The 24,379-nt window shown below is 31.3% G+C and overlaps 2 protein-coding genes across 5 annotated transcripts; both read right to left on the reverse strand.

Moving 5' to 3' along the window:
- Positions 1-796: 796 nt before the first annotated feature.
- On the reverse strand, positions 797-13,833 carry LOC145743018 (uncharacterized). The gene is made up of 20 exons (XM_082560873.1): positions 13,503-13,833; positions 9,592-9,700; positions 8,810-8,876; positions 8,471-8,653; positions 8,251-8,353; positions 7,513-7,641; positions 6,478-6,566; positions 6,113-6,336; positions 5,829-5,981; positions 5,494-5,658; positions 5,153-5,332; positions 4,809-4,916; positions 4,565-4,728; positions 4,228-4,478; positions 3,855-3,952; positions 3,631-3,766; positions 3,351-3,455; positions 2,730-3,228; positions 2,064-2,653; positions 797-1,988 (listed from the first exon to the last, which is right to left on the reverse strand). Exons 1-20 carry the CDS (start codon positions 13,648-13,650, stop codon positions 1,803-1,805), a joined length of 3,687 nt encoding a protein of 1,228 aa, XP_082416999.1. The 5' UTR covers positions 13,651-13,833; the 3' UTR covers positions 797-1,802.
- Positions 13,834-18,028: 4,195 nt separating this feature from the next.
- Positions 18,029-24,371, reverse strand: LOC145743095 (uncharacterized). 4 transcript variants are annotated; one of them, XM_082560983.1, is made up of 23 exons: positions 24,290-24,340; positions 24,100-24,168; positions 23,841-24,024; positions 23,693-23,764; positions 23,443-23,596; positions 23,167-23,359; positions 22,862-23,000; positions 22,569-22,688; positions 22,278-22,412; positions 22,121-22,190; positions 22,031-22,050; positions 21,842-21,952; positions 21,076-21,130; positions 20,760-20,903; positions 20,213-20,648; positions 19,968-20,082; positions 19,744-19,869; positions 19,462-19,620; positions 19,279-19,393; positions 18,993-19,145; positions 18,840-18,926; positions 18,596-18,731; positions 18,029-18,310 (listed from the first exon to the last, which is right to left on the reverse strand). In XM_082560983.1, exons 1-23 carry the CDS (start codon positions 24,337-24,339, stop codon positions 18,244-18,246), a joined length of 2,910 nt encoding a protein of 969 aa, XP_082417109.1. In that variant the 5' UTR covers position 24,340; the 3' UTR covers positions 18,029-18,243. The 4 variants fall into 4 exon arrangements, with proteins under 4 accessions (XP_082417109.1, XP_082417106.1, XP_082417105.1 ...); XM_082560980.1 differs by having other exon boundaries at positions 18,029-18,379; XM_082560979.1 differs by having other exon boundaries at positions 18,029-18,382.
- Between the last annotated feature and the right edge of the window lie 8 nt (positions 24,372-24,379).

The raw sequence follows: 24,379 nt of genomic DNA on the forward strand, positions 1-24,379 counted from the left end.
CTTAAGTTTCAAAGATTTTAAGATAGAAACTCAATTTAGAAAAAAGATTGAATCGTTTCGAGTATTATTATCATTAAGCCTGTTTTCATGAGCGTGTTTGAAATAATTTCAAGATCGGTTCCGAATCGCAAAAGAGCGCTAATTTCAAATCCTGATATGCGCTCAGTTTACATGCGCTTTTTTAACCGTGTTGGAGTTCGCTTGTGAAGTTGTTTCTTGTGGCTTGAGCGTTATTGAGTATGGAAGGTTGGCAGTTTGTGTACGGTTATACCAGTACTACTTGTAGATAATTCAATAAAGTGTAAAAAATATAATAAAAGCGTGTTATTTACATTAGCCGACTGTCCTCTGGCTGTTTGATTTTGGCAGGCAAAACAAAAAGTTGTTTTATAAATATTTCTGCAAACTAAAAGTCCATAGATTTGAACTTGTAAGCTTTAATATATTAAAAATACTAAGTCGCTGGCCAAAAAAAAATTTTTGTTTCAGAACCGTGTTTGAATTTCAAAACCACCTCACCTATTTCAAACACAGTTCGCCTTTTTCTCGCGTAGCGAAAATGAGAGAACCGTACTCCAACACGGTTTGTAACACGGTTTAAGCGCCCATGTAAACAGGCTTATTGTAAGAAATGGCAAAAGAAAATATAACATTCCCACATTTAAAAACCACGTCCGAAAACTCTTTCAAAAATTAAACAAAACATTTAAATACTTTAAACCTGACAAAAAATGCTAACACTAAACTATTAAGTTGCTTACTTAAATAAAAATAAAAAAACGAACATTATTGGCAGTGTTTTTAGTATCGGATAAAGTTTGGCAAATAAAAGCGAAGCTCTCAAAAGTGCAACAAATAAAAGCTGAAAAAAAAATAAAAACAAAAATCAATATTTTGGTATTGCAAAACTGGCATTCTACGCAACACATTTATAGTACATTAATTACAAACTGTACGAATACAATTTAAAATATCTTTTTTTGAAAGGTTTGTAAACTTTTATTACCAAGCATAGCTTTTTATAAAAAAACATTTCTGTAAAAACCCTGAATTGGAATTTTTTAATTAAAATCCGCAGTAAACATTTGCCTTATAACAGAAATGATAATTCTTTTAACTTGACAAAAATGAGAGCAACAATATTTTTTGCGAATAATAAAAACGCAAAAAATTCAACAACACTACAATATTTAAAATAAAATTACACAACAATTAATAAAATCTTTACGAAATTTTTAACGGAACTTCAAGTTGAACTTTTTATACATTAATACACAAACATCATAAAACTACTTTATGTACACTTTAATACAAATATAATAGCACTTTATTAAGGTTTGTAACGAGAAAAAATGTGTTAGTATTTTATACCATGACATTTTGGTAATTATGTTATTTGGTTTATGTTAATTATGAAATATGTGAAAATGTTATTATCTGAAAATCCACGGAAATTAATAATTAGAGTTGGTGTTTAAAATACAAATAACAAACTAAAGAAATTGCGAGTTTGTTTTCGAAAGTCTTTTTAACGGATTGAATATGAACAGTGGAATTAGATTGCTCTTAGTAGCATCATTGCGTACAGGTCACATCACATAGCAAATAAACACAAAGCATAGTATAAAAAGTGTTTGATTAATACTGTTTGCTGCTGGCTTCTTGTCGCGGACTGTCGCTTTTTACCACTCTTGATTAGTAGATTCTTTCTTGTAATGTCAACCCTGGTTGGTTACTTTAAAAGGTAATTTTTTTAACTTTTTAAAGCGGTTACATGCTACAAAAAGACATTATACTCCTGGTCACGTGACTATAGTTCTGTTATTGGTACTTAAAATGGCCATTGGAATATCGTTCGGTGTCACTTGGCCTGTGTGGTTACGGATCGGACCCGAACTATGGCGGGTTCGCTGATTGTTAGGCCCTGGTGTTTGTTGTTGACCCAGAAAAGTTTGGTTCTCCCCCGATGTAGGGGTAAGTGAATTTTTCTACAAAATATAACTTTGTTTAAAAAAATTAACTAAAAATTTACAAAAAAAATTAACAAAATTATCATTGCTTACCTGGCCGCTACTGTGTCGCATTTTCTCCTGATTTGGAAAATTAAAATACGAATTATTAAGCGGTGAAGTAGGAGTTGATTTAGACGGACTCATATCACCGGAAGGGTGATCTGACAACCGCTTATCAAGGTTTAACGGCTGTGGCTGAAAGCGCTGTTGCATTTTCGGGTTTGTTGGTAAAGTTGCGTGACCTTTGTTGTTATTGATAACTTCCATAAAATTGGGAGGAATCTCGCGAACTGGGGTTCCGGGATTAGACGCGGACACGTTCCGTCGCATAAAAGGGCCCCGTGCACCCATTATTGGCATGTTATCGATATTTTGAGATCGATTAAACATGACCGGAGCACTGCTGCTACCTCTGTTGGCTTGCTCTTGTGCAACTGGTAGGTTTAATCTCAGTCGATTTTTGTCGCTCATGTGGTTCTCTTCCATCATGTGATGTTCCTCGTTGATTGGCATCAAAATAGGTTTTTGCTCGTCCCTCATTTGTTGATATTGAGGGGGAACCATTTGCGGGTTTTGCATTCCCATCGATTCACTCGCATATCGCTTTCTCTGCGGCTGATATGCGTTGTTGTTAGAGATAACTGCAAAAAATCACAAGTTAAAATAAATTTATCAAAAACAAACAATTAGCATAAAGTAAATAACGAATAAACTTACTTGGCTCTTCGTTGAACACGTCGCCAGGTGAAGCTGTTACTTGATAATGACCTTTATTTTTCATCATTCTTCGATCTAAACTGGCGGTCATGCGATTGGATGGCCCGCCATATTGTTTTTTATTTGGTGTACCTTGTACAACTGGCTGAGCAGTATGTGGCCACGGAGGTCCCATGGGACCATGTGGTTGTGGATGTCTAAACGGAGGGTTTGTAGCATAAATCGCAGGAATTCCTTGTTGTAAAGACAACTGTCTATCCATAGGCGGTCTCCGCCCATTTCTGCTATAGTTATCCATTGTATGGGATCTTGGAATATTTTGGTGACCTTGAAAAGAAGCCGATCGCATTGGTGGAGGTCTGATCCTCTGGTTTGACATAGTTGTAGGTGGGTTGGTTTGGTTGTAAATGTTCTCTGGTGGAACCAGCAAACCTTCAGAACTGTGACCACTGTCACTCGAACCCCGCGTGTTTTGATCATCAGCCTGGTATTGGGTTTTCTAAATAGTATAAAAGTAAACTCGTTATCAATGAACTCAAGTGTTATGCAATGCTGGCTGTCATTAAATAAACTAGGCTTAAAGTTTTGTGCTTTCGCAAAGGCACAAACTATTTTGCAAACCTGTGAGCTGCTGAGTAAAGATTCGTCAGCTTCTGGTGCTGAACTTGTGGAGGGTTTTGAGTTTCTTGCTCGCCTTCTTCCACCTTGACTGCTTACTGAAAGATGCTGAAAAACAAATAACCAAACAATCATAAATTACATTTTTATATTACGCTACATATTTCGCTGTGCCATTAGGATAAATGTATCTAATAACAAACTATACAAAATAACTTGTGGTTGTTAAAGTATAGTTTTTTCTTGTTTTACTTTATTAATTTTAATAATTTTTCCTTTGTACCTTTTTCCTAAATGTGTCGGACATTCTTTTATCGGGGGAATCAGGGGTGCCCAAGAACACTTCACGATCGTCATCACTTTTGTTGTGGACACTTGTTTCCGTGATCTTCCTAGATCTTCTGGAAAATTCGTCCTGCCTACAAACATTTTGACATTTTAAATCACTTTTATCTACTGACTAGTTTTTTTTTTGAAAAAACCTAGAATGTAACAGAAGTGTTTTACCTGTTTTGACTGTTTGAGCTTTCCCTACGAGTTGACGTTGATTTCTTGATGTTCGAATCTCTCCTGTTATCACGTGACTGTCCATTAGGCACTTTTCCCTGTGGGATAAGATTAAATTGTGTGTTATTTAAAAATCCATTCAATATTGTTTTAAAAATGATTCGGCTACGGTGGCGCCTTTTACTCTCTTGGGTAATTAATTATGTTGGCCCAGAGAGAAAAAATGCCAATCAAGATGTCAGACTTGTGACAACGAAACAATTTAATTGACACAGACTAAAACGTTTTGCGTCAACCAGTTACTTTAAAATTAAGTTAAATTTTAAAGTATTCTAAATAAAAAAATTTCAATAGTAAAGGTTTCCTGACTTACATTGCTTAATTTTTTCTTGTTGTTAATATTTTTCTTGATGCACTTTCCTTTTTTGAACAAACAAATACCTATACCAACAGATAAGCCGACAATAAATGCTAATGTAATCAACACAGGTAACAACCAGCCCTCCGTTGACGCGGCCTCTATTTTTACAGGTGTAGGAACTACTATAACAGTCTTGTTTGCATCTTTAGGGGTTGTCACAGGAGTTTTAACGGTGGAGGTCGAGTCAGGGATGATAGGTTTACCTGCATACAATTTAAATATGTTATTTTTACTAATATATTTTTCTATTTTAAATGATTTAAACATGTGATTTTAAACTTTATTTCACCTGCCACCGAGGACTTTGGACACGGAGGTAACCAATCCACGTTTCCAGTGTCGACAGAATTAAAAACTTGGCTCTTGGTAGAGTTACCTTGACTTCGTTGATGTGAAGACAGACAAGTCGTTCCGTCTGACACACAGTACGGGTCACGTGATGCAATGCAATTCCTAAAAAACATAAGGTTAAATTTTACTTAAAATTTAAATTTATTAACGCTATCAATGTTGGCGTCAAAATTTACACTTACCTTGCACATACTCCCACAAGAGGGCATAGCGGAGCCGATATGAAGCAATCCTTGAATGTGATTAACATGGTACCGTTCTCCTTGTTTATTGTTATTGAACGGACCGACCTAAATTTTTAAATTAAAACTTTATTAGAGTGCGATATATTATATTGTGTGTTGTGTATTTTAATAGCTTTTAATTTGTATTTTTAATTTAGAAAAAAAATTTCCAAGATTCAAATCATTTTGTGATCAAGGTAATTTTAGCTTATAGTGTTTTTGTCATCATTGCAAGCGGAAATCAGTTGGAATTTCCAGAAAAAACTAATATTACAAAAAAACACAGGGAACCCTAAACTTACTTATCAACACTCCCGCACTTCTCTTCGTTAAAAATAACTCGCTCCTCGACCACAGATACCGACTTGTTCTTGAGAATAACAATCTTGATTACTTTGCCGTCTTCTGTCCCAGCTAACACAACAGTGTACAACTCCACAAACCCCGCCATCGTGTCGACGGCAAGTGAGGTCAAAAAGTTTCTTTAAAAAACAAACAAATCAGTCATGTGATTCTGTGAGTCTGTCACGTTATTTATATTTTAAAACTGGGAAATGACAAAGCAGTTCACCTAAATGCAACAAAATTAAAGTACTGCGAAACTTTTTACCAATTCTGAATTGTCAAAAAACAAATGTAATACCTTGCCGAAGTCCTGGAGAAGATGGGATTTGAATTATGAGGAGGCTTTTCACCGACGACATCTTGAAGGTTCCACGCGGGGACGCTGTTGTACATCATTGGATGTTTACGAACAAAATTTAACTGGGTCGAGTTCAAGTTACGGGTTCCCCCAACACTACCACAACTAAGAAAAACAAGTTTATTAAAAGGCTAAAATGATTTTTTAAAAAGGTATAAAGAGCAAAAAACTATTTTTTTAACAAAAGCAACTTTAAGAATAACTTGTATGGCACAAATGTATGCTGAATGCACACATTTGTACAGAAAAACAATGTTAATATGTGATTTACTCACTCGGCTAAATGTGGTTTTGGATATTGATCGAGCTTATCCCAATACGTGAAATGACTTTGATCAACCGTTGATTTTTCGTTGAAGGGACCAGTTAATGCTGATTGAATATCCTTCGCAGTAAATACACAGATAGCAGAAGCTGGAATACTATTCCTGTTGCGAAAAATTTAAAACTTTTAATAGCTTTTTAAAACAAGCCAAGTCTAGACAATAATTAGGAAAAAGGATCAAAAATTAAATTTAAAAAAAATTTTCGCAAAAAATTATTTTTCTGAAGTCCTTACCCTGGCGTGTTCATAATAGTAAACACTACACTTTCTTTTGGATCATCGCCAAGTTGCAACGTTACAAACTTAGTGACGTCACGAAGTTCATTGAAATAGAACGGAGGTTGGCCGGGAAGGGAACAGTTAAGTCTTGTTTTGAAAAAAGAAGAAAACTGATTTCGAAGAACAATTTGACCGCCTTGGTCGTTTTTACACATTTGACCAATCCTCGAATATATTTGCTGCAATAGGGTTTTAAGTAAGGTTTATATCTTAAAATACACTTAATATGTTAATAAATATTATAATTTTTTCATGTAATGTTTTTCAATATTATTTGGGTTTCAACGAAAATTATTAACACGTTAATATAATAAACTCACGTTTGAGTTATCCTCAATTGCGGTTTCAGTAAAAAATACAAACATTTTGTTTGTTAAACCCCCATCCACCAATTTTATAAACTCTGGGTCTAAAAAAGGAAACATAATTTAAATATAAGAGGTTTGTTGTGTGATGATTTAGCTTAACAAAACCAGGTTTAAAAAAAGAAAATATTATACTTTCAAATACTCAATAAACCGCGAAAAAAACAAAACTTTTCAAGAAAAAAAATATTACTAGTCTGACAGTAGCCTTAGGGCGGTTCATTTAAATGTATATTTTGAAAAAAGATTTTCAATAATACTGTCAAAAAAACATTTATTAATAAAATGTCTTTAACGTGAATTGATTTAAATATGTAATTAAGCAAATTTAAAATAAATTGTTATTTTATTTGAATACAAAATTGGCCTTTTCTAAATTTTTACACTTTTTTTAAAACACGAGTTAGTCAGCGTGACAGATTCGGGCCCTAGCTAAAAATAAACGCTTCTTTTTGTTTACTTGGGGATCCATTTACTCGATTCGCTCAGCCATTATCAACGCCATGCCTTTATTATATCCACACACTAAAGTGGCGTGTACATCCATCCAATGAATAAGCCAAGGGATGTCATTTAAAGCTTAGGCTGGGTAGCCATTCTATGTTGAACGCGCGTACGCCGCTATTGAATCCTTTGTCTTCTAACCCCTTATTACTTATGATTCTTAGGGCGAGGATATATAGGTTTGCAATACCCTTCTATCTTATGCTAAATCGCTAGGATAAGTACAAGCCTAGTTTAAGGTCGGAATAAAGTAGGATTACACGGTTTGCATATTCGGTGTTGCTGCAATCAACTAGCTCTATTTTCAGTAAACATGTCATTTTTGTCTTCTGTGTGGTCCGGTTTCAAAGTTGTGTAATCTTTGATGTTGATTTTACTATACAAGACCAACCTAACAAGACGTTTAAAGCTAAGTACAATTACTGTAACATAAAGACAACAAAACAACAAAGATTTCTGCTAACATTAACAAGTCATATCACTCACCATTTAACATCGTAGTATCTCCCTTTATTGTTCTTAGGTTTTTATCGTTGTTGTTTGACAAGGAGGAGCGATAGATAAGAGCATCAGTACCTCCAAAATTACTTTGTGTCGCTGTGTACAAGTTTCCACCTATATGTAAATTAAAACTATGAAATATGATAACTGCTGACAAGCCAGAGGAGTAAAAAATACTCTTTTCTGCACTTTGGTCTTTGATAAAAAGTAAACAAGATATACTCAAAAACAAAATTGGAAAATTGGGCGTAATACATAATTCAAAATACAAAAAAAAATACAAAATTATTCAAATTAAAATGTTTTGTATATTATGTTCTCATTTCAGTTTAATCCGTTAAATACACAGTTCGTTCTTCAAGTATGTAATTAAGTTAAGTAGACGAGCGATTACGGCGTTTAGTTTAGCTATTAATCCATTGATTGTTAGGCCGTTGCTTTAAAAACTTGATACAATAAATTTGAGGCAACGTTAATGCCGGCGGCTAAGTTAAATCCGTAAGTTGCTATAATATATCTGCAATGCGACTTTGTATGTTTAATTTTAAGGTAATTAGTATTCCGTTTCGACTATAAGTGGGTCAATATAAATATTTAAGATTATAGCATTCACTTAATAAGTTCATGGGTTTTAAAAAGTTTATAGGCTATCCATAATAAAATGTTATTTTTTTAGTTGTTATTGCATAAGCGAAATAACAAGAAACCCTTAATTACTTTTACCTGACATAACACTTGCTAGACTATCATTGGGGTCAAATGGACAGGCCAAGTTTCCTGGCAACGCTCTCTCGTTCAATTCCTGTAAATGTCCATCTTTCCCAATCTAAAATAAAATCAAATACTTATATTTAAAAGTCACGAGACGATACAATCCATTTAAACCATTCTCTTAACTTTAACATTGATAACATACAATATGGCAGTTTGTTTTTTGTCTTACTGTGTAAAAGCGACAAGTTGGTTCGAAAGAGTTAGTTCCACAGACAAGAACTTTGTTGGTTGGACGACCCTGATCAGTTTTGACTTGTTCGAACAACTTTACATAATTGTGACAATTCTCACTTGATTGTCCCTTTCGTTTGCAAAGCTCAATTGTACTATCAAGTGATGGCCAATGTATGGTCTGCAAAAAATACGAGTTTTGTAAAAATGTTTTTAACTTTCTGAATTGAACAAATTTGATCATCAATCACTTAATGTTGTTTTAAGCAAGTGGGTAGTTAGCCTATCACTTATGCATCTCGTATAATTACGCTCGAGCAAAACTTGTAATTATTACCTGGCTGCAAACCAGTTCTGTTGAACCATTAGATTGTTTTTTCGTGTTTACCACGTATATGTAGTCTCTGAAATACAAAAAAAAACAATAAGAATAACAATTAACAAAAAACACAAAAATTCACCTTCTAAGAAGGTAGTTAAAACTTACTAAAAAAAACTGCTTAATATAGTATGGTTAGTTTAGGCTGATTGCAGCATGTCCACTTATAAAAACACTGTGTTAAGTTGTAGCATGTACGACTTAAATGTTGTTTTAGGAAGTAAATGGACGGCATTGAGCAAACTAGAATTGCACTTTACAAATCATGTAGTAAGAGTTAATTAAAAGCTTAAGAAAGAAACACAAATAAGAACGAAGCCAAAATAGACTTGAAACAAAAGCTCTTGGTGTTTAGCCTGTATCGAATTAAAACCTACACAAAGACGTGGAAACTGCGCCGTATAAGACTAACTCAAAAAACGGGGAAGCTAACTGTTTACTCGATTCTTATGGCCTATAAGGTGCCATAAAGGCGCCTATCTTTTTTTTAACTTGCTCGTTAAAGTGCACACAAGCGAGTAAACGACTAACCAAAGTAAACAAATTTTGAACGGGATTTAGTTGTTTAAAGCCTTTTCAAGGATGCTATTAGAGTATTGAATGAGGCGTTGTTTTTTCGGGTCATAAGTTTGGCCAGCATTTAAAGTCGGCTAAGACTTCATTGCAAAATGAAATTGTATATTTAGACCTAACTAAAAAAATTAAATTTATAATTTAAATTTTTAAGAATTAAAGCTTACCTTGCATATACATAATAAGTTTCATTAATATTTTTTACTCCTTGAATATCTTGCAAGTTATTATCACCTTGGTCGCATACTCCACTAAACGCAGGATATGTTGTTGTATCTAAAAAATATAAAATAAAATATTTCAATAGTGTAAAAATGCACAAAAATGCTAATTTGCTTCATATATAATCTATAAAAAAAACATTGAAGAGCAAAGAGCTTGCATTCTATTCTCCCATATTATATCAACATTTAATACTTACAAAGTATTAAAATTTTCTATAAACAGCATTATCGCACGCGAACTGGTTCTTATTTCGGATGTAATTTTAAGATTATAATGATATAAAGTTAGGCATAATCCCATTTAAAACTTGAATTCAAGAATAGATATTTTCTGCTTAGATAAGAATAGCATTTTTATGTACATGCTAATGCTAAAAAATGTCAGTGTTCTAATAGTGTTTGTAGTTACAATAATGGCTAAATAAACATCAACAACAAACTCCATTGCAGTTTGCACAAAATCCAGAGCAGCTATATTTTAAGAACTCTTTTCTTAACGCTAATAGGATTCAACTTGACCCAGCAAAGACTGCTACAGGAAGTTTGATATTAGCTAAACAAACCAACCGCTGATTAACGCCGGCTTATGCCAGAGCAAAGCACAAACTAAGTGTTTTACAACAAACATTTTAGCTCTTAAAGTACGATAATACGAAGGCCGATGATTGATTTTAAAAGGTAAATAAGAGCATATCACCAATTTGATATGTATACACCGATAACTAATTACTGACAGGCAAAGTAAAGCATTAATTTTGCAAGAATAAATGAAATCTTATGATTATTGTTTATCTATAAAAAAAAAATACTTCATAATTTAAAAAATTGCTGATTGCTGGATTAATCGTTTGCAACTCTCAAAATTAAGAAAAACTAGCGTTTTTAACTGGAATATAACAATTACTAGATTGAACGATACTTCAAAGTTATTTGCATAGGATTAGGTTACTGGTCTTAAGAACGTTTTATCTTGTAAAAGTTAATTTGGTGGTAAGCAGCCTGCCCTTTTGAAATAATCCAATCAATTTCTGTTTTCAAGAAATACGTTCAAAAATAGAAACTTAGGGATTTACAAGAGAAAAAGAGGCAAATTTAGGGTACTAAATTTATGTTAAAAATGCCAAATGCATATTTTTTTAAATTGTTATTATTTACAACAATCACTATAATAGGTTTGCAATTGCAGCAGCGGGAGAACAGGCATTGTCATTAATCCTATCGGATTTCCATTATCCTGATAACAAAGGCACCAAGTCGAGTATATTTGTCATGTCAATTACGGCTGTTTGTGGTGTCACAGTACACCCTGAAAAAGATGTTTGTGAAGCATAGGACAATTACACACGTACTGTTTTCGATAAGATTCAGCTGCTGACCTCAAATTATTTACAAACTTGAGGATGGGGTTCATCAGGTGGACAACAATAGTATTGCTAAATGTTTAAATCAGCATCTGTTTAATTAGAAGTTTTTTAATTGCAATATTTCGAACTTTTTTTCAGTAGGTCGTCCTGAAAAGGCGGTTTATGATTTATAACGATTATGGCCCTGTCGTAAGCTTTCAAACTTAAGTTTATGACACAAACAAACGGGTTTGGATTTATTGAACGAGGGAGAGCGGCCAATTCATCATCTTATGGTTGCCATACTGCCTCGGGTTATGATACGAGCGGTGATAATGTCACTAAGACGCGATTTTCTCGTCTGCACAGATCGATCGACGCGATGTGATAAATTTCAAACTCACAAACAACATTATTACTAAAAGTTTTTTTTTTCAAATTGTGGAAATCCAAACACAGAATAATTGTACGGTTACCTCTTTCAAAAACAAATAAACTTAAATCCCAGCACAAATATAGATCCGTTTTATATAGTTAGCAGTTCGAAACTACATTAAAAGTCTAAAAGTCCCTATTGAGAATGAGTAATGTTTATGTTTTTACCGATTTCGATTCCGATCAGATTCGATAATGGGGAAATCTCAATCTATTTAGAGACTAATTTCACAACGCTTTAAACAAGCCATGCTTTATTAAAATAAACACAAAAAAATGAAAAAATGCAACATTCTGTTATTGTTACAATTTAAAAAAAAAATTGTTTTTAAGATGATAAAATTAAAACCAGATATTTAATAAAATCCACTACTAAACTTAAATAATTATACAATTTAAAATGTCAACTTAAAAATAGAAATGTGTTTTGAATAGTGGAACTAACATCTTTAATTCCAACCAAACTACAAGGGGATGTGCCTGTTTAATTTAAAGATTAAATTGCTTTAAACAATATACGATTAAAAGCACGGTATCCCATAATTAACAACCCGTATCCCGTTTTAATTCCACTTTTTTAAATTTCGGCGAAATTTAGCGTCAGGCTAATTAGTAGTTGAAATTAAAACTAAATTTGATTTAAACAACCTAGTTAACCTTTACTATTACTTTAAAAATATTTAAAAAAACAAGCAAAGCAATTTTTTGTTTTGAATTAATCTAGCAAAATGGGGTATCATTGGCCAAATTTTTTTTTTAAAGTTTGGGTTAAAAAAGGCGCATTTTGATCCTAATACAAATATTTTTGTCAAGTTATTTGACAAAGGGACCGTGGAACTTAAATTAATTACGATTTCAGTTTTTTTTATGCACGGGCAATAGAGTGGACAGTAATCACTTGTGCTCGCTCAAGCGCGACCCGAAGTTCGTTGGCACGTGACGTGACTCAATCACATTCCGGAGTTTAACTTAAATTAACCAAAGTCAGAAAAATTTGTTAAGATTCATCGGATTTTTGTTGAAAAGTCATTCGTTAACTTTTATTAATCACACTTCGAACACGTCATAATGTTTATTGTTGGTTTATTCACGCGGAGGGGCAGTTGAAACTTTATATTCGCCAGATCGGATCAAATTTACAAATCGCAAGAACACAAACCCACGTGAAAAATGACTTTACCGAGTTTAACAGTTCGCAAAATTTTTGTTCCAAAAAAAAAATTTAACGAAATTTAAAAAAAAATTGTTACAAAATTAAAAAAAGGTAACAACAAGTTTGACGAAAACCCTAACTTACGCAATTAAATTTTGTTTAAAACAATTATTAAATTATTAATCCAAAACATTAATCGACCAACTAAGTGGACAAACACTACAATCTAATCACTCGATCGCAAGGGCGTTTCTATTAAACTAACCGTAATCCTTAACCAACCGTGTATTTACTTAATCAAAAAGGTTAACCCTAAATATATGTGCCGCGCAGCTGTAATGGGTTAAATTAGGCTCAGCCACAGAAAATAATTAAATAAATTTAGGCTCGGCGGACTTTAATTTTTACCAATTAATTCCATATAGTTCACCTGCAACCAATTATAGCCTCGCTTATATTGCTTTAATTGGTTAAGACACCGGATTAGAGCTAATTATATATTAACAATATTATTGAATTTTAAAAGTTGGTAACTTCTAGATGTGTTAGTAAGACGGTGGTACTGCCATCTTACTATTTTGCGATATTTTTAAGACCTCTAATTCACAAAAATTTTAAATGACTCAAAACAATTTCAATTTTGCTGATAAAATATCCGACGCCCCTTAATCATATAAAAAAACTTTTCTCGTGTACTTTCGAACTTTAAGTTTAAATATCTAGATTACACAACCGGACACGTGACAGAGATATTGTACAGCTCTGTTTAGTTTTATGTACCACAATACATGGCTTAAACATGATACATACACCTCGCAAAGGCATGACCCATTTAAACGTGATGTACTAGATTGGCAGGCTTAAAAACTTGGCCTGCTTAAAATAATATTAATTTAGAAAATAAATAATCATTTCGAACCTACCTTCTATGTCATACATGCTGATTGGTTTCAAGTCGGGCGGAACAATACAATGAACACGTGACTGGTAAAGAATATCGGTCAATAAAATGATTTGTACAACAAAAGTAACACACATTGATCGTCTGTCAAACAAGTTAGACCTCGTCATTTTAGGTTTAAAAAAGTATATTTTGTTGTTGATGGAAATTTTGTTTTGACAGAATTTTTTTCGAATTCTTCAATATCGTTAATTCGTCATCTTTTTTATTTCCAATAAAAGTATTTTCGTGAGTTATACATACACTGTAACAAGTATATTACAAAAAACACCTAAGTAAATAATAAATTATATTTTAACAGATCTAGTACAAATATAACAACACTTAACTCAACTTGTAATAGTTAATGTTATCAGTGGTGTATCGTTAAAACTTGATCGTACACAGCAATTTTTAATCTACATCTAAATAAAAAACAAAAGTTCTGGTCTTTTAATCTGTTAATGGAATACTGATCCAACAAAATGCTGTATTTTTAACGCTAAATTTCTGTCTTTACGAAGTAGTTGTATTGACTCATGCTAACCCTGACTTACTAAGTAAAGCAAAACCTGACAGTCGCTATTCCAATTTTAGTGAAACAATACTCTTGCTGTAAACAAGATATAGACATATTATTTTCAGTGTATACGAAATATGAAGCGACTGGCAATCAATTGTACTCGTAGTGTGCTTTCTCGTTAAAACCTTATCCTGTCAGTCCTAACTGCCTTGGGCCATCTAATTTTATAAACCTTACGAAATTTATAAGCATAACAAAATATCTTGAACAGTTAGTAACGATTATAATTTTGTTTTGAGGTAAAGTCAAAAATTCTGATAATCCTTCTTTTATGTTTCTTTACACAAATGAATCAGTCTCGGTTCAATGACGTATTTAGTTATGACAGATAACAATAAAACCGAAGTTAAAATTTAACTAGCAACACATGAAACGACCAAAATTTTAAAGTTTTTTTGTTGATTCGCAGATATAATAAAACCACTTTGTCCCGGTTCAATATTTAACGTTGGTTACTACACAAACATTATAATTCTTAAGCAATACTATAAAAATCCTAGTCTAAGACAACCTTAAGTTTTTAGCCACTAATTAGGCCTATTTGGTTAATTTAATTAGGGGCAAATTATATAAATAAAAAAGAACAATATACGCCTTATTCCTTGACCTGTTTTTTATATCTTCAGCCTACCGTTAACCATAAAAAATTCCATTTAAAGTGTACCTTTGGTTACAAAAAACGTATTATAATATTTCTTTCCTGTGTTTGGTTAAAAACAATACGAATCCGATTATAGAATCAAATTTAATGACGTTAGTAGCACATGAAAAATAAACAAGTTAGACTAATCCTGTGATTAAAGCATGGAATCTGCTTTTTAGCAAGAATGGGCCTACCTGCTCGGTCGTCAGCAACACATTTGAATGTTGATAAGTTTATATATATGTCTAACGAGTTATAACTATATGTTAAGGATTAAAAAGGGCTGTGGTAGATATTTTAACGTCACTGGCACAAGTAATCCCACCAGCCAGGATTAAAGCTGCCTAAACACTCCGAAGAAATATAAGGACAGCAGATTGCCCACTTCAAACATATTTTCACGAATTTTGGAAGCTTATTACAAAGCACTTTCGATTTAATTAATATTTAATAAACTTTATTGGAAATTGATTAAAAAAAGCTATCGTACTGCTATCTTATGCGTAACATTATGTAAAATATAATAAATAGAAAGAATACTAAGTAAAACTGCCAATCAATATTAAAAAACATTTAAAATCGATATACTACATTTAATTAATAATATTATTTTCTTTTTCTTATTAATATTAAAACATATTAAGGCACGCTTCCCCTACTGAGAATAACTACACGAAAATTAAAAAGAATGTCGGATATTACACGATTAACTACACGGTTCAATACTACACTAATGGCTCTCCAGAAATGTAAACAACTTACAATTTCCTAATATGTTAAACTTGTCGAAAATCCTGGCTCTCGGGTATTTGCAGATCTGTCATAAACTTGATTCAAAATGTCATAAACAATACGAACTAGCCCGCAACTAGTTTTTTGTGGTTTTTATAATGTCAACGCATTGTCCATTGACACAATTATTGCTTGTAAACAACACTATGGTTATTGTAACCAATGCCTAATTAACATTTTAAATAACAGGAATAATACCAAGCGTTGTTTTACAGTTTTTCAAAAATTGTAACGAATATTAACGCAACGTTTAAATGTATATAAAGCCTTTAGGGCAAACTATAACTGGGTCATAAAAACATTTACGCCTAATTTTCCCTTAATTTTTTTCGCGTTAAACGGAGCCTAAATTTGTTTATAAATTTTAAAGCGTACAGTCGATAAATAGAAATATCGGTAAACGATAATGGTTTTTATTAAAAGTGACTCCGAATTGGAAAACTTAGGTTTCCTCCGTTTATTGAGTCAGAGTTGATGGGTTCAATTTATAAGAGTTTGTTACTCGGAGTGTAACGAAGCATGCAACATTTGAGTGAATTCTAAGACGAGTTTGTACACAAAGAATCAACAACTTTATGAGTTTGTGGTTTTCTTAATGCAATATTTCACGAATCCAGCGTCTACGTTTTTTAAACGCGGAACTTAAGCAAGAGACCAGTCTCAAGATAATTATGTAAACCGAACGCTCTACCAATTTAATTCTGTTTTATATTTTAAAGATCATAAAATTAATGTCGTTAAATTAACGAGCTGTTGCGTTATCATTGATTTAATTTAATCAAACAAACAAAATAATTAAAATTCGTCCAGTCGTTACGACAATAAACAAAATCACGAAACTGGAAAATCCAGTTTACGATTCTCCTCTAAAAAGTAACGAGTTATTTATAAAAGTTAAATATACATATAGAAAAAAGCTAAATATACAAAATCTCTATTAGAATAGTAGAATGACGGAATATAATTTTGTGAACACCATGTAGTAAAAATGTTAATCCCAAAGCGATTTCAAATTATTCGACCTATTTAAATCACCTGGGGATTTTCGAACACGAAATTAAATTTAATGTGACAGTTGTTATTATTTAAATGCTTTTGTATACCACGGTAAATAAATGTGTTTCGTTTAATAAAACGCCTTAATTACAAACATATTGAACTTTTTTAGGTTTTATTAAAAAAAAAGTTGTTTTTCCTTAATCTTGCCGTTTTGCAAAATCAAAATTGTAAACAGATAAGTTTTTATAAATAGCAGATGATTAAAACGAAGTTAAACTAAAAAATGAACGTCAGGAAATAACTTAACTTGTTTTGTTCTTAAAATTAAAACTTCTACAAAACAACAGACGACCCCGCACTTTTCACAAACTAATGTTAACTCCTTAACTTTAAACAGGTTCATTTTAAACCATAAATACAAGTCAATAACTTCCAAAAACAGTCAAAATTTTACTTTTGAATATACATTTTTTCTAAGTTGTTTTGAAATATACTTTCCGTTCATTTATTTAAATAAATAATATAAAAACAAACAAATTTTAATATAATTAAACAAGTTTTAAGTTTTTGAACGTATAAAGTAGAAAGTTAATACAAATCTTTATATTTAAAACACTGTCTTATCTTTTAAAATACTAATGCTTTTCTAAACTAACAGTTTAACTAAATTATCCTTAACTTTTCTCTTACTAAGCGTAATCCGATTTAGTTGTGAGAATACGCACTAAAAGCTAAGCACTCCCTAGTATTGACTGTACTACTGTGCCCCGTTGACTACTAAAACAACAAGTTACTCGCTTACTACGCCCGAGCAAACAAAACACTGCACATCGCGTTTTGCTTGTCGATAGGGAGTCGAAAAGGCTTCGCGCCAAGAAAAGCGTTTTTTTCTCGCCTGATCAACACAAAAGCCGAGCGAGATCAGCCATCGCACGCTACAGCAGCCTTACCCTACGGAACAAGCCTTTAACTCAGCAACTCAAGCGTTAATTTGAGGCTAATAGAAAGTAAACAAAACTTCTGTTTCGAAAAGGCGCGACAGACAAAGACTTAGCTACACCTGAACTTTTTGTAAGTCGTCTAGATTTGCTAAACCTTTCTGCAATCAAATCATAGAAAAGTAGTATTCAAGTGCTTAAAATTTTCACAAAATTATCAATATGAAAACTCTAATTTATTATGGATACCTTTAAAATGCCTATGAAATATTTTAAGAAATTATATTTACCAATTTAATCACACATTGCGATTACGTTTTCGAGTAAAATTATTTTATTAAATTTCAAGTTTTTTTTCATAATTTTATATAATGGTTGGCTACATATAATTTGACAAAAGTTGAATGCCACATTTTAAACTGAAACCAGGGGGTCAACTTCTTATTTTACTCCATACTTCACCTACCGACTACTTTTAAATGCCAAAAAACTTAAACAAATTTATTAACATATTTAGCACATACCAGTTGGCAAACATTTTTATTTAAGTAGTATTTTGCGTAATGGTACATGGACACAAGTAAGAAACTCACAAAAGAAAAAACATCAAACTAAGTAGAAATATTTATTGCAAAATAAAAAATGAAATAACAAAGAAAAAGAACATAATTGTGAAAAGTGAAATTAGAACTGCATCAACTTAGTAACACTGAAAAAAATATGAAAACAAGAAATATTTAAGTACCACAGTAGTCATGCTGCTTTAGAGCTAGTAATTTTTATTGCGAGAGGATCTTCGATAATTTGGCACAGAATTTCTTTTTCGGGGGTTAGATCTAGTTAAAGAACAATGTGATTGAAGATGATCACACTTGCCACAATTGAAACAAGCTTTTCTTGAGTTACTACTGAACCAGTAAAAACAATTCAGAGTTTTGTATATTTCAAAATAATAAAGAAATAAAGCATTAAAAAATTTTGACACTTTTAAAACTTTTTGGTGTAATTACTACTTGGTAATTTTTTTAAGTTTTATTTGTTGTGATTTTCTGTCCTTTTTTACTGTTTTGTAGGATAATAAATTAAACAGGCATTTATTTTTTTATTCGATATATTTTTACCTAAAGTTAGTTCGAGTAGGGGACCTGTGACTCCTTCTATTAGGTCCCGAAGAGGAGAAGAAAGTAAGAGGATAGTTGTCCTCTTCCTCTAACCAATCTTCCTCCTTTATCTTCTGGTTATCAGATGAATTATTCTCTAAAAATAGTTTTTTTCAGAAAAATTAAAGATAAAAATAAATACATCCTTATAATGCTTCTCTATAAAAAAAATTATATTTTAAATTAAAACTAATTTATAACAAACCTGGTTTGAGCAAAATTTGCTGGTAATCAATATCCATAGACTTTTTCAAATTGTTATCTGATGTTGATCGCCTTAACAACTTTTTTTCTAAAAGAGCAACCAATTTAATATCTTTATTTTTTTTAGTTTAATTTCTAAGTTTTAAAAACTTGCCAAAATTCTCTGTATCTCTTTTAGTATTTCCATTCTCAGACATAGTTGATGAAAGTGGATTCATGTTTGAAATTTCAAGTTGTTTCAATAAAGCAGTAAACCCTAAATTGTTATTATTACCAGTTTCATCTTGAGTTTTGCCAGAATTTAAATCTAAAATAAGAATTGTTAGCTAAATGTTCAGCAATTACATTCTCTAACATTAGTTACTATTTACCAATAATTGTAATCTCGTAATTTTTTCGATGGGTTTTAAGTTTTTTTTAACAGAAAAAAGTATGATCACCATCAGTTTGAGGCTTTTCACTGTCATGTGACTTATCCTGTTGATGTGATTGGTCAACACAAACTTCCTTGTCATCAAGCCTAGCTACAACATTGGGTTGGTTTGTTGTAGTTTCCTATAACAACAATGAAATTATTTGCAAAATAATTAACATTCACATATATATACGCAAAAAGATAATACATTTTGCGAGTGAGTTGGTAAGATAACAGTTTGGAAATCAGAATTTATTGTGGTGGTGACTGGAGCTAAGGTCTTTTCTTGTAACTTAGGCGGGGAAAAATGTAATATTGTTTGTTTGTTGACTTCCATTATTTCTTTGTGTATTAATGCCAAAATGCCCTGTTAAAAAATAACCATTACTGAAAAAAATAAATATTTATCATAATTTTAACTTGAATTTAAGCTATTAAAAGCAAATGTTAAAATTAAATAATTTTATACAAATATTTAATTTTTTAATACCTCTAATTCTGGATACCATCTTATAAAGTCACAAACTCGATTGCCCAACCTTACATGTAGACAATAAAAATTCATTGGAACCTGAAACTCTTGAAATTCCTCAGATAAATCGACAAATCTTTGCATCTTAAAATATTAAAAAAATAAATATACTAAATTTCATGCATTGTGGAATAAAAATTGTGAAATTGTCGAAACTAAAAAGTTAAAATTAAAAAGGTCACCTCAGATCTGAGTAATTGTTCTAAAAAAGGGACAGGAACTTGTGCCCACTTTAATTTCTGATGTCTCATACTATCTGCCATGTTCTTTTTAGCTAAGGGAGGTGGCTCACCAATTCTAAAATAATGAACAAATAAAATAATGAGGTAAAAACATAAACAGCAAATAAATTTGGCCTTACAAGAAAACCTTATGATAATAAGAGACCAAAAAAGTTTTACAACGATTTTTAAAAAAGTACACTCACACAAAAGAATTGTAATATTCAATTGAAGTTTCTCCATATAATATAAGCGTGCAATATCGTAACTTTCTTCTTGCTCTTTCATTCCACATATTCCCTTCATTTACTTGATCTCCATAACCAGAATAACTCGATCCTGAATTCCAACTTGAATTGTGAGAGTCGAACGATCGCTCAATACTTAAAGATTGCTCGTGCCTAATGCTTGGGTTAATGTTTTGCACATTTTTTTCGAAACAAATATTTTGAATAACAGTTTGAGGGGTCTGGCTTGTTGGCATGACAACTCGAGCATTGGGTTGATTCAAAAGCTTATTTAGATTATCTTTGGGTCGAGTTGAGATTGTAACATTTTGTGAACTTGATTGGGATGAAACTTTATCAGAAATCAGTGATTGTCCAACAACATTGTTTTCTATGTCCTTTTTTACACCTGGCTCTTAAAATAAAAAAAAATAAACCATTTGTGTATTGATGTTGGTCGCTCTGACATGGCAAGGTGGAACAACTGTGCTGCTGTTTAAATTAATTTTATATTTTCAAGTATTACCACTAGTAACAAGATCGTCTGCTTGCTTGACTTGATCACATGCAGTTTTTAGCACTTCACCAACTAGTTGACCAACAATATTTAAACATGGTTCAATTCCTGTTGTTTCACTTAAACAAGGTTCCTCCAACATTGCTTTAATTCCTGTGGTTATAAATAACATTTTTAGCAGTTAATAAATTAAAGATAGTATATATATTGGTAATGACAATCAACGTTGCATGCATAAAGTAATTAATTAAAAAACAATTTAAGTTTGTTTATAACATTATTAGCCTTGTTTAACATTGGAAAAAAAACGAATATATTTTTGTACCTTCTAATGTAGCTTCACTTTCTGAGTTTCTTGTAGAACTGGGCACAACATTTTCCTAAACAAAACAATTAACAAACAGTAGAATAGGGATGAGCCAATCGAATCCGAGTCCGAGTACTCGGCCCGAGTATTAAGAATATTTTAGTACTCGTGCTCGTCGAGCATTTTTTAGTACTCGGACGCCGAGTAATAATTTGTCATTTAAGATCGTATACGATTTACTAAACATAAAAAAACACGAGGTTTGCCTTTTTCTGATAAATTATAATCTACTCTCAATTTATCACGTTATTTAAGCAACGATTGCGCAACAAATACACTTTTTACATAGTAAAATTTTACGCATAATAAATTTGGGACTTGCATTTTTGTTTAGACTTAAAATGATATTGCTATTAGCAGTTAGTAGTTTTGCCAACGTTAAACACATTTATAATCCATAAATACGTGTTTTTTGACAAATTTTTCAGTTTAAAATTATGCGGGAAAGATTCTCATGAACAGTTATATACGTTAAATGACGTCATAACCGAGTACTCGGACTCGGCCGAGTATCGCGACAAAATACTCGGGCTTGTCGAATCCGAGTAATAAAAATCCGAGAATTTCAGCCCATCCCTACAGTAGAAGTTGTTATACTTTGTAATAAATATTATCAAATAGAAAATAGTAACAAAACTCAAAATTTATAAGTTAAAAATTTCTTAGCTGAATACACATATATGCATTTTAAATAAAATTATATAGCAATTCAAATTACGTTAACCTTAGAATTTGATTTCGCTTCTTCAAAAACATTCAAAGAATTTTGTTTAGTTTCTGTATTTTCACGAACCACTGATACGTTGCCTTGTTTTAATCTTATGTCTTTGCACAACTAAAATTTAAAACTAAAAATTAAAAAAATGTTGTGATAATAGTGATTACATATTAAGTATAGGACATTTTTACTTACCTTGGGTTGATCGTTTTGATCTTTAAAATAAAGAAATAATTATTAAAAACTGTTAATACTTTTTGTAAATATTTAAATTTTTATTTTTACCTTCTTTCCAGAAATCTTTTAAATAAAGTTCTCCTAAAATAATATCTGCAGCCCATGTTCCATCATCATACTAATAAGGTATACATAAGTAAGCCAATACAATTATTTCATATAATTCAATATGGTATTCCAAGTTCCTATTATTTTAACAGGTTACCTTTTTAGTTAGTTTAACTTTCATTGGCGTTCCGCTATTTAGAAGTTTGTGAAATCTTTTTCTTCCGAACACAGATAATTCTGATGGTTTAGATCCAGAATTTTCATCATTTAAGACAAAGTCCACTTTAACTGACTATTAAAAACACTTTGTTTAAAAAAATTAAATGGCAAAATAATAAAAAAGACATATATATATATACATTAATTTATAAACATCACACTTTTTTTCAAAGATCGTTAACGTATTTTACCAAAAGATTTTTTTAGAATTAAACTTTACTAAATATACCAAAGGTTGAATAGATTTAGAAAATTCGTCACAGTTATAAACTTCACATTTTCCTTCCCCAAACATTTTTTTAACCGACTCGTAATGATCTATCATGGTACAAGAAATTTCTTTTAAATCCTAATTTAAAAAAAAATTAATGTTGTGCAAATATATTGGTATGTATATATATATAAAAATTCTCTAAAAACAATGCATTTTAAAGTCTATGTAATTTTGTAAAATAAACAAGCTTCATTATTTATATGCTACAAGAAAATTATTATATACAATCCAAAACAATAAAACTAAACCTTCTTGTATTCTGGTTCTATATTTAAAAAACTTCTAAACACCCTAGGAGCTTCAGTACATCTTACAATATACATTTTATCACTATGTTTGTTCCATACAGTTGCTGTTTTATTTACTTGTTTCAGCTCAATGACTTTTCTAAATAACAAAAAAATAATTAACAAATTTTTTTTTCAATTTAATAACAATTACAAGCCTTAGATTTGTGTTTAGCTTTATGTTTCAATTGTCTACACTTCCCAAATAAAATAGCAATTCCAATTTAAAAGTACCACATTCAAATCTAATTTAAATTGACACTTACTGAAAATGATATTCAAGTGCATCTAATATCCACATTCCATGCTCAACCAAAGCTGGATGGGGTAAGGTAAGTTTGGTGGATTGTCCCGAATGAATAAGATGGTTAACCAAGTTTTTGGGAATTAAATATTCCATTCCTTCGAGTAGAGATGTAGTCAAGCTTTGTATAACCTTTTCATTTTCATAAAGTGATCCTAATAAAAAATTATGGTACTATAATTTACTAAAGTGGGATAGGTTTAAAATTTCAATTGCTTAAAAATAACAAAGTTCCTACTTGCAGAATAAAAGCCTAGTTCTTTTAACTCAAACTTTTGTATAGAAAGCAACTTCTTGGAAAAATCATCCGTGTCCACTGTAATGTAGGGACCTAATCTGACATGTTTTGAGTTTGCAAAGGTACTTAGGACAGATTTCTCTATTTCTGTGAGCTAAAACAAAACAAAAATTTACCTAATGTAATCAGTTAAGAGAGAGCATGATTTATTATATTATACTAGTATTGTAAAAAATCCTTGCTATATTACCTTGCTACATATTTCTTCCTCATTGTAATTTTCGACTGTAGAAGAAACTTGATTTCCAAGTGAGTGCAAACTCTAAAAAAATAATAACTTTCCTGTTTCACAACAATTATCTTTTAATATTTTTACAAAATTAAAAACGCAATCTAACCTTTGATACACTGGATAACAGTGACTTTAATTTATTCTTTTGTTTGTCACCATCTTTAAAAATGTCATTCACTAGATCATCAACTTTGGTGTTCAAATCCTTTTCCTTTAGTGACAACTGATCGTTTACTGCATTGTAAACCTCCATCAACTCTTTGTGAACAACATTTTTGGCATCATCCCCTCTAAAGTATAAAAACCAAAAGGCATAGTTTTAAAAGTTTAACAGTTGAATAAAAATGAAAATTATTTAAACTTACTTTTCTTTTGTACGGCATTTTCTGTAATCTATCTTATCCAACTCAAATTTAATCATTTCCAATATAGCTCTTAACATACATAAATAATATGTACACCATTATATAAAATAAAAGACTAAGCCTCAAACTAAATTTTAAGATATGTTACCATACAATACAAAAGATTACTACGTAAATTTTATAATCATACATTTTAAATCCATTAATTCTCGACAGAAGAAGCTCTTTCTTGTATTGCATAATAACTTCGTGCTTGTGACAATCGTCCTTAATTTCCATA

The sequence above is a fragment of the Corella eumyota genome, chromosome 2, assembly GCF_963082875.1.
Source record: "Corella eumyota chromosome 2, kaCorEumy4.1, whole genome shotgun sequence".
Lineage (NCBI taxonomy): Eukaryota > Metazoa > Chordata > Ascidiacea > Phlebobranchia > Corellidae > Corella > Corella eumyota.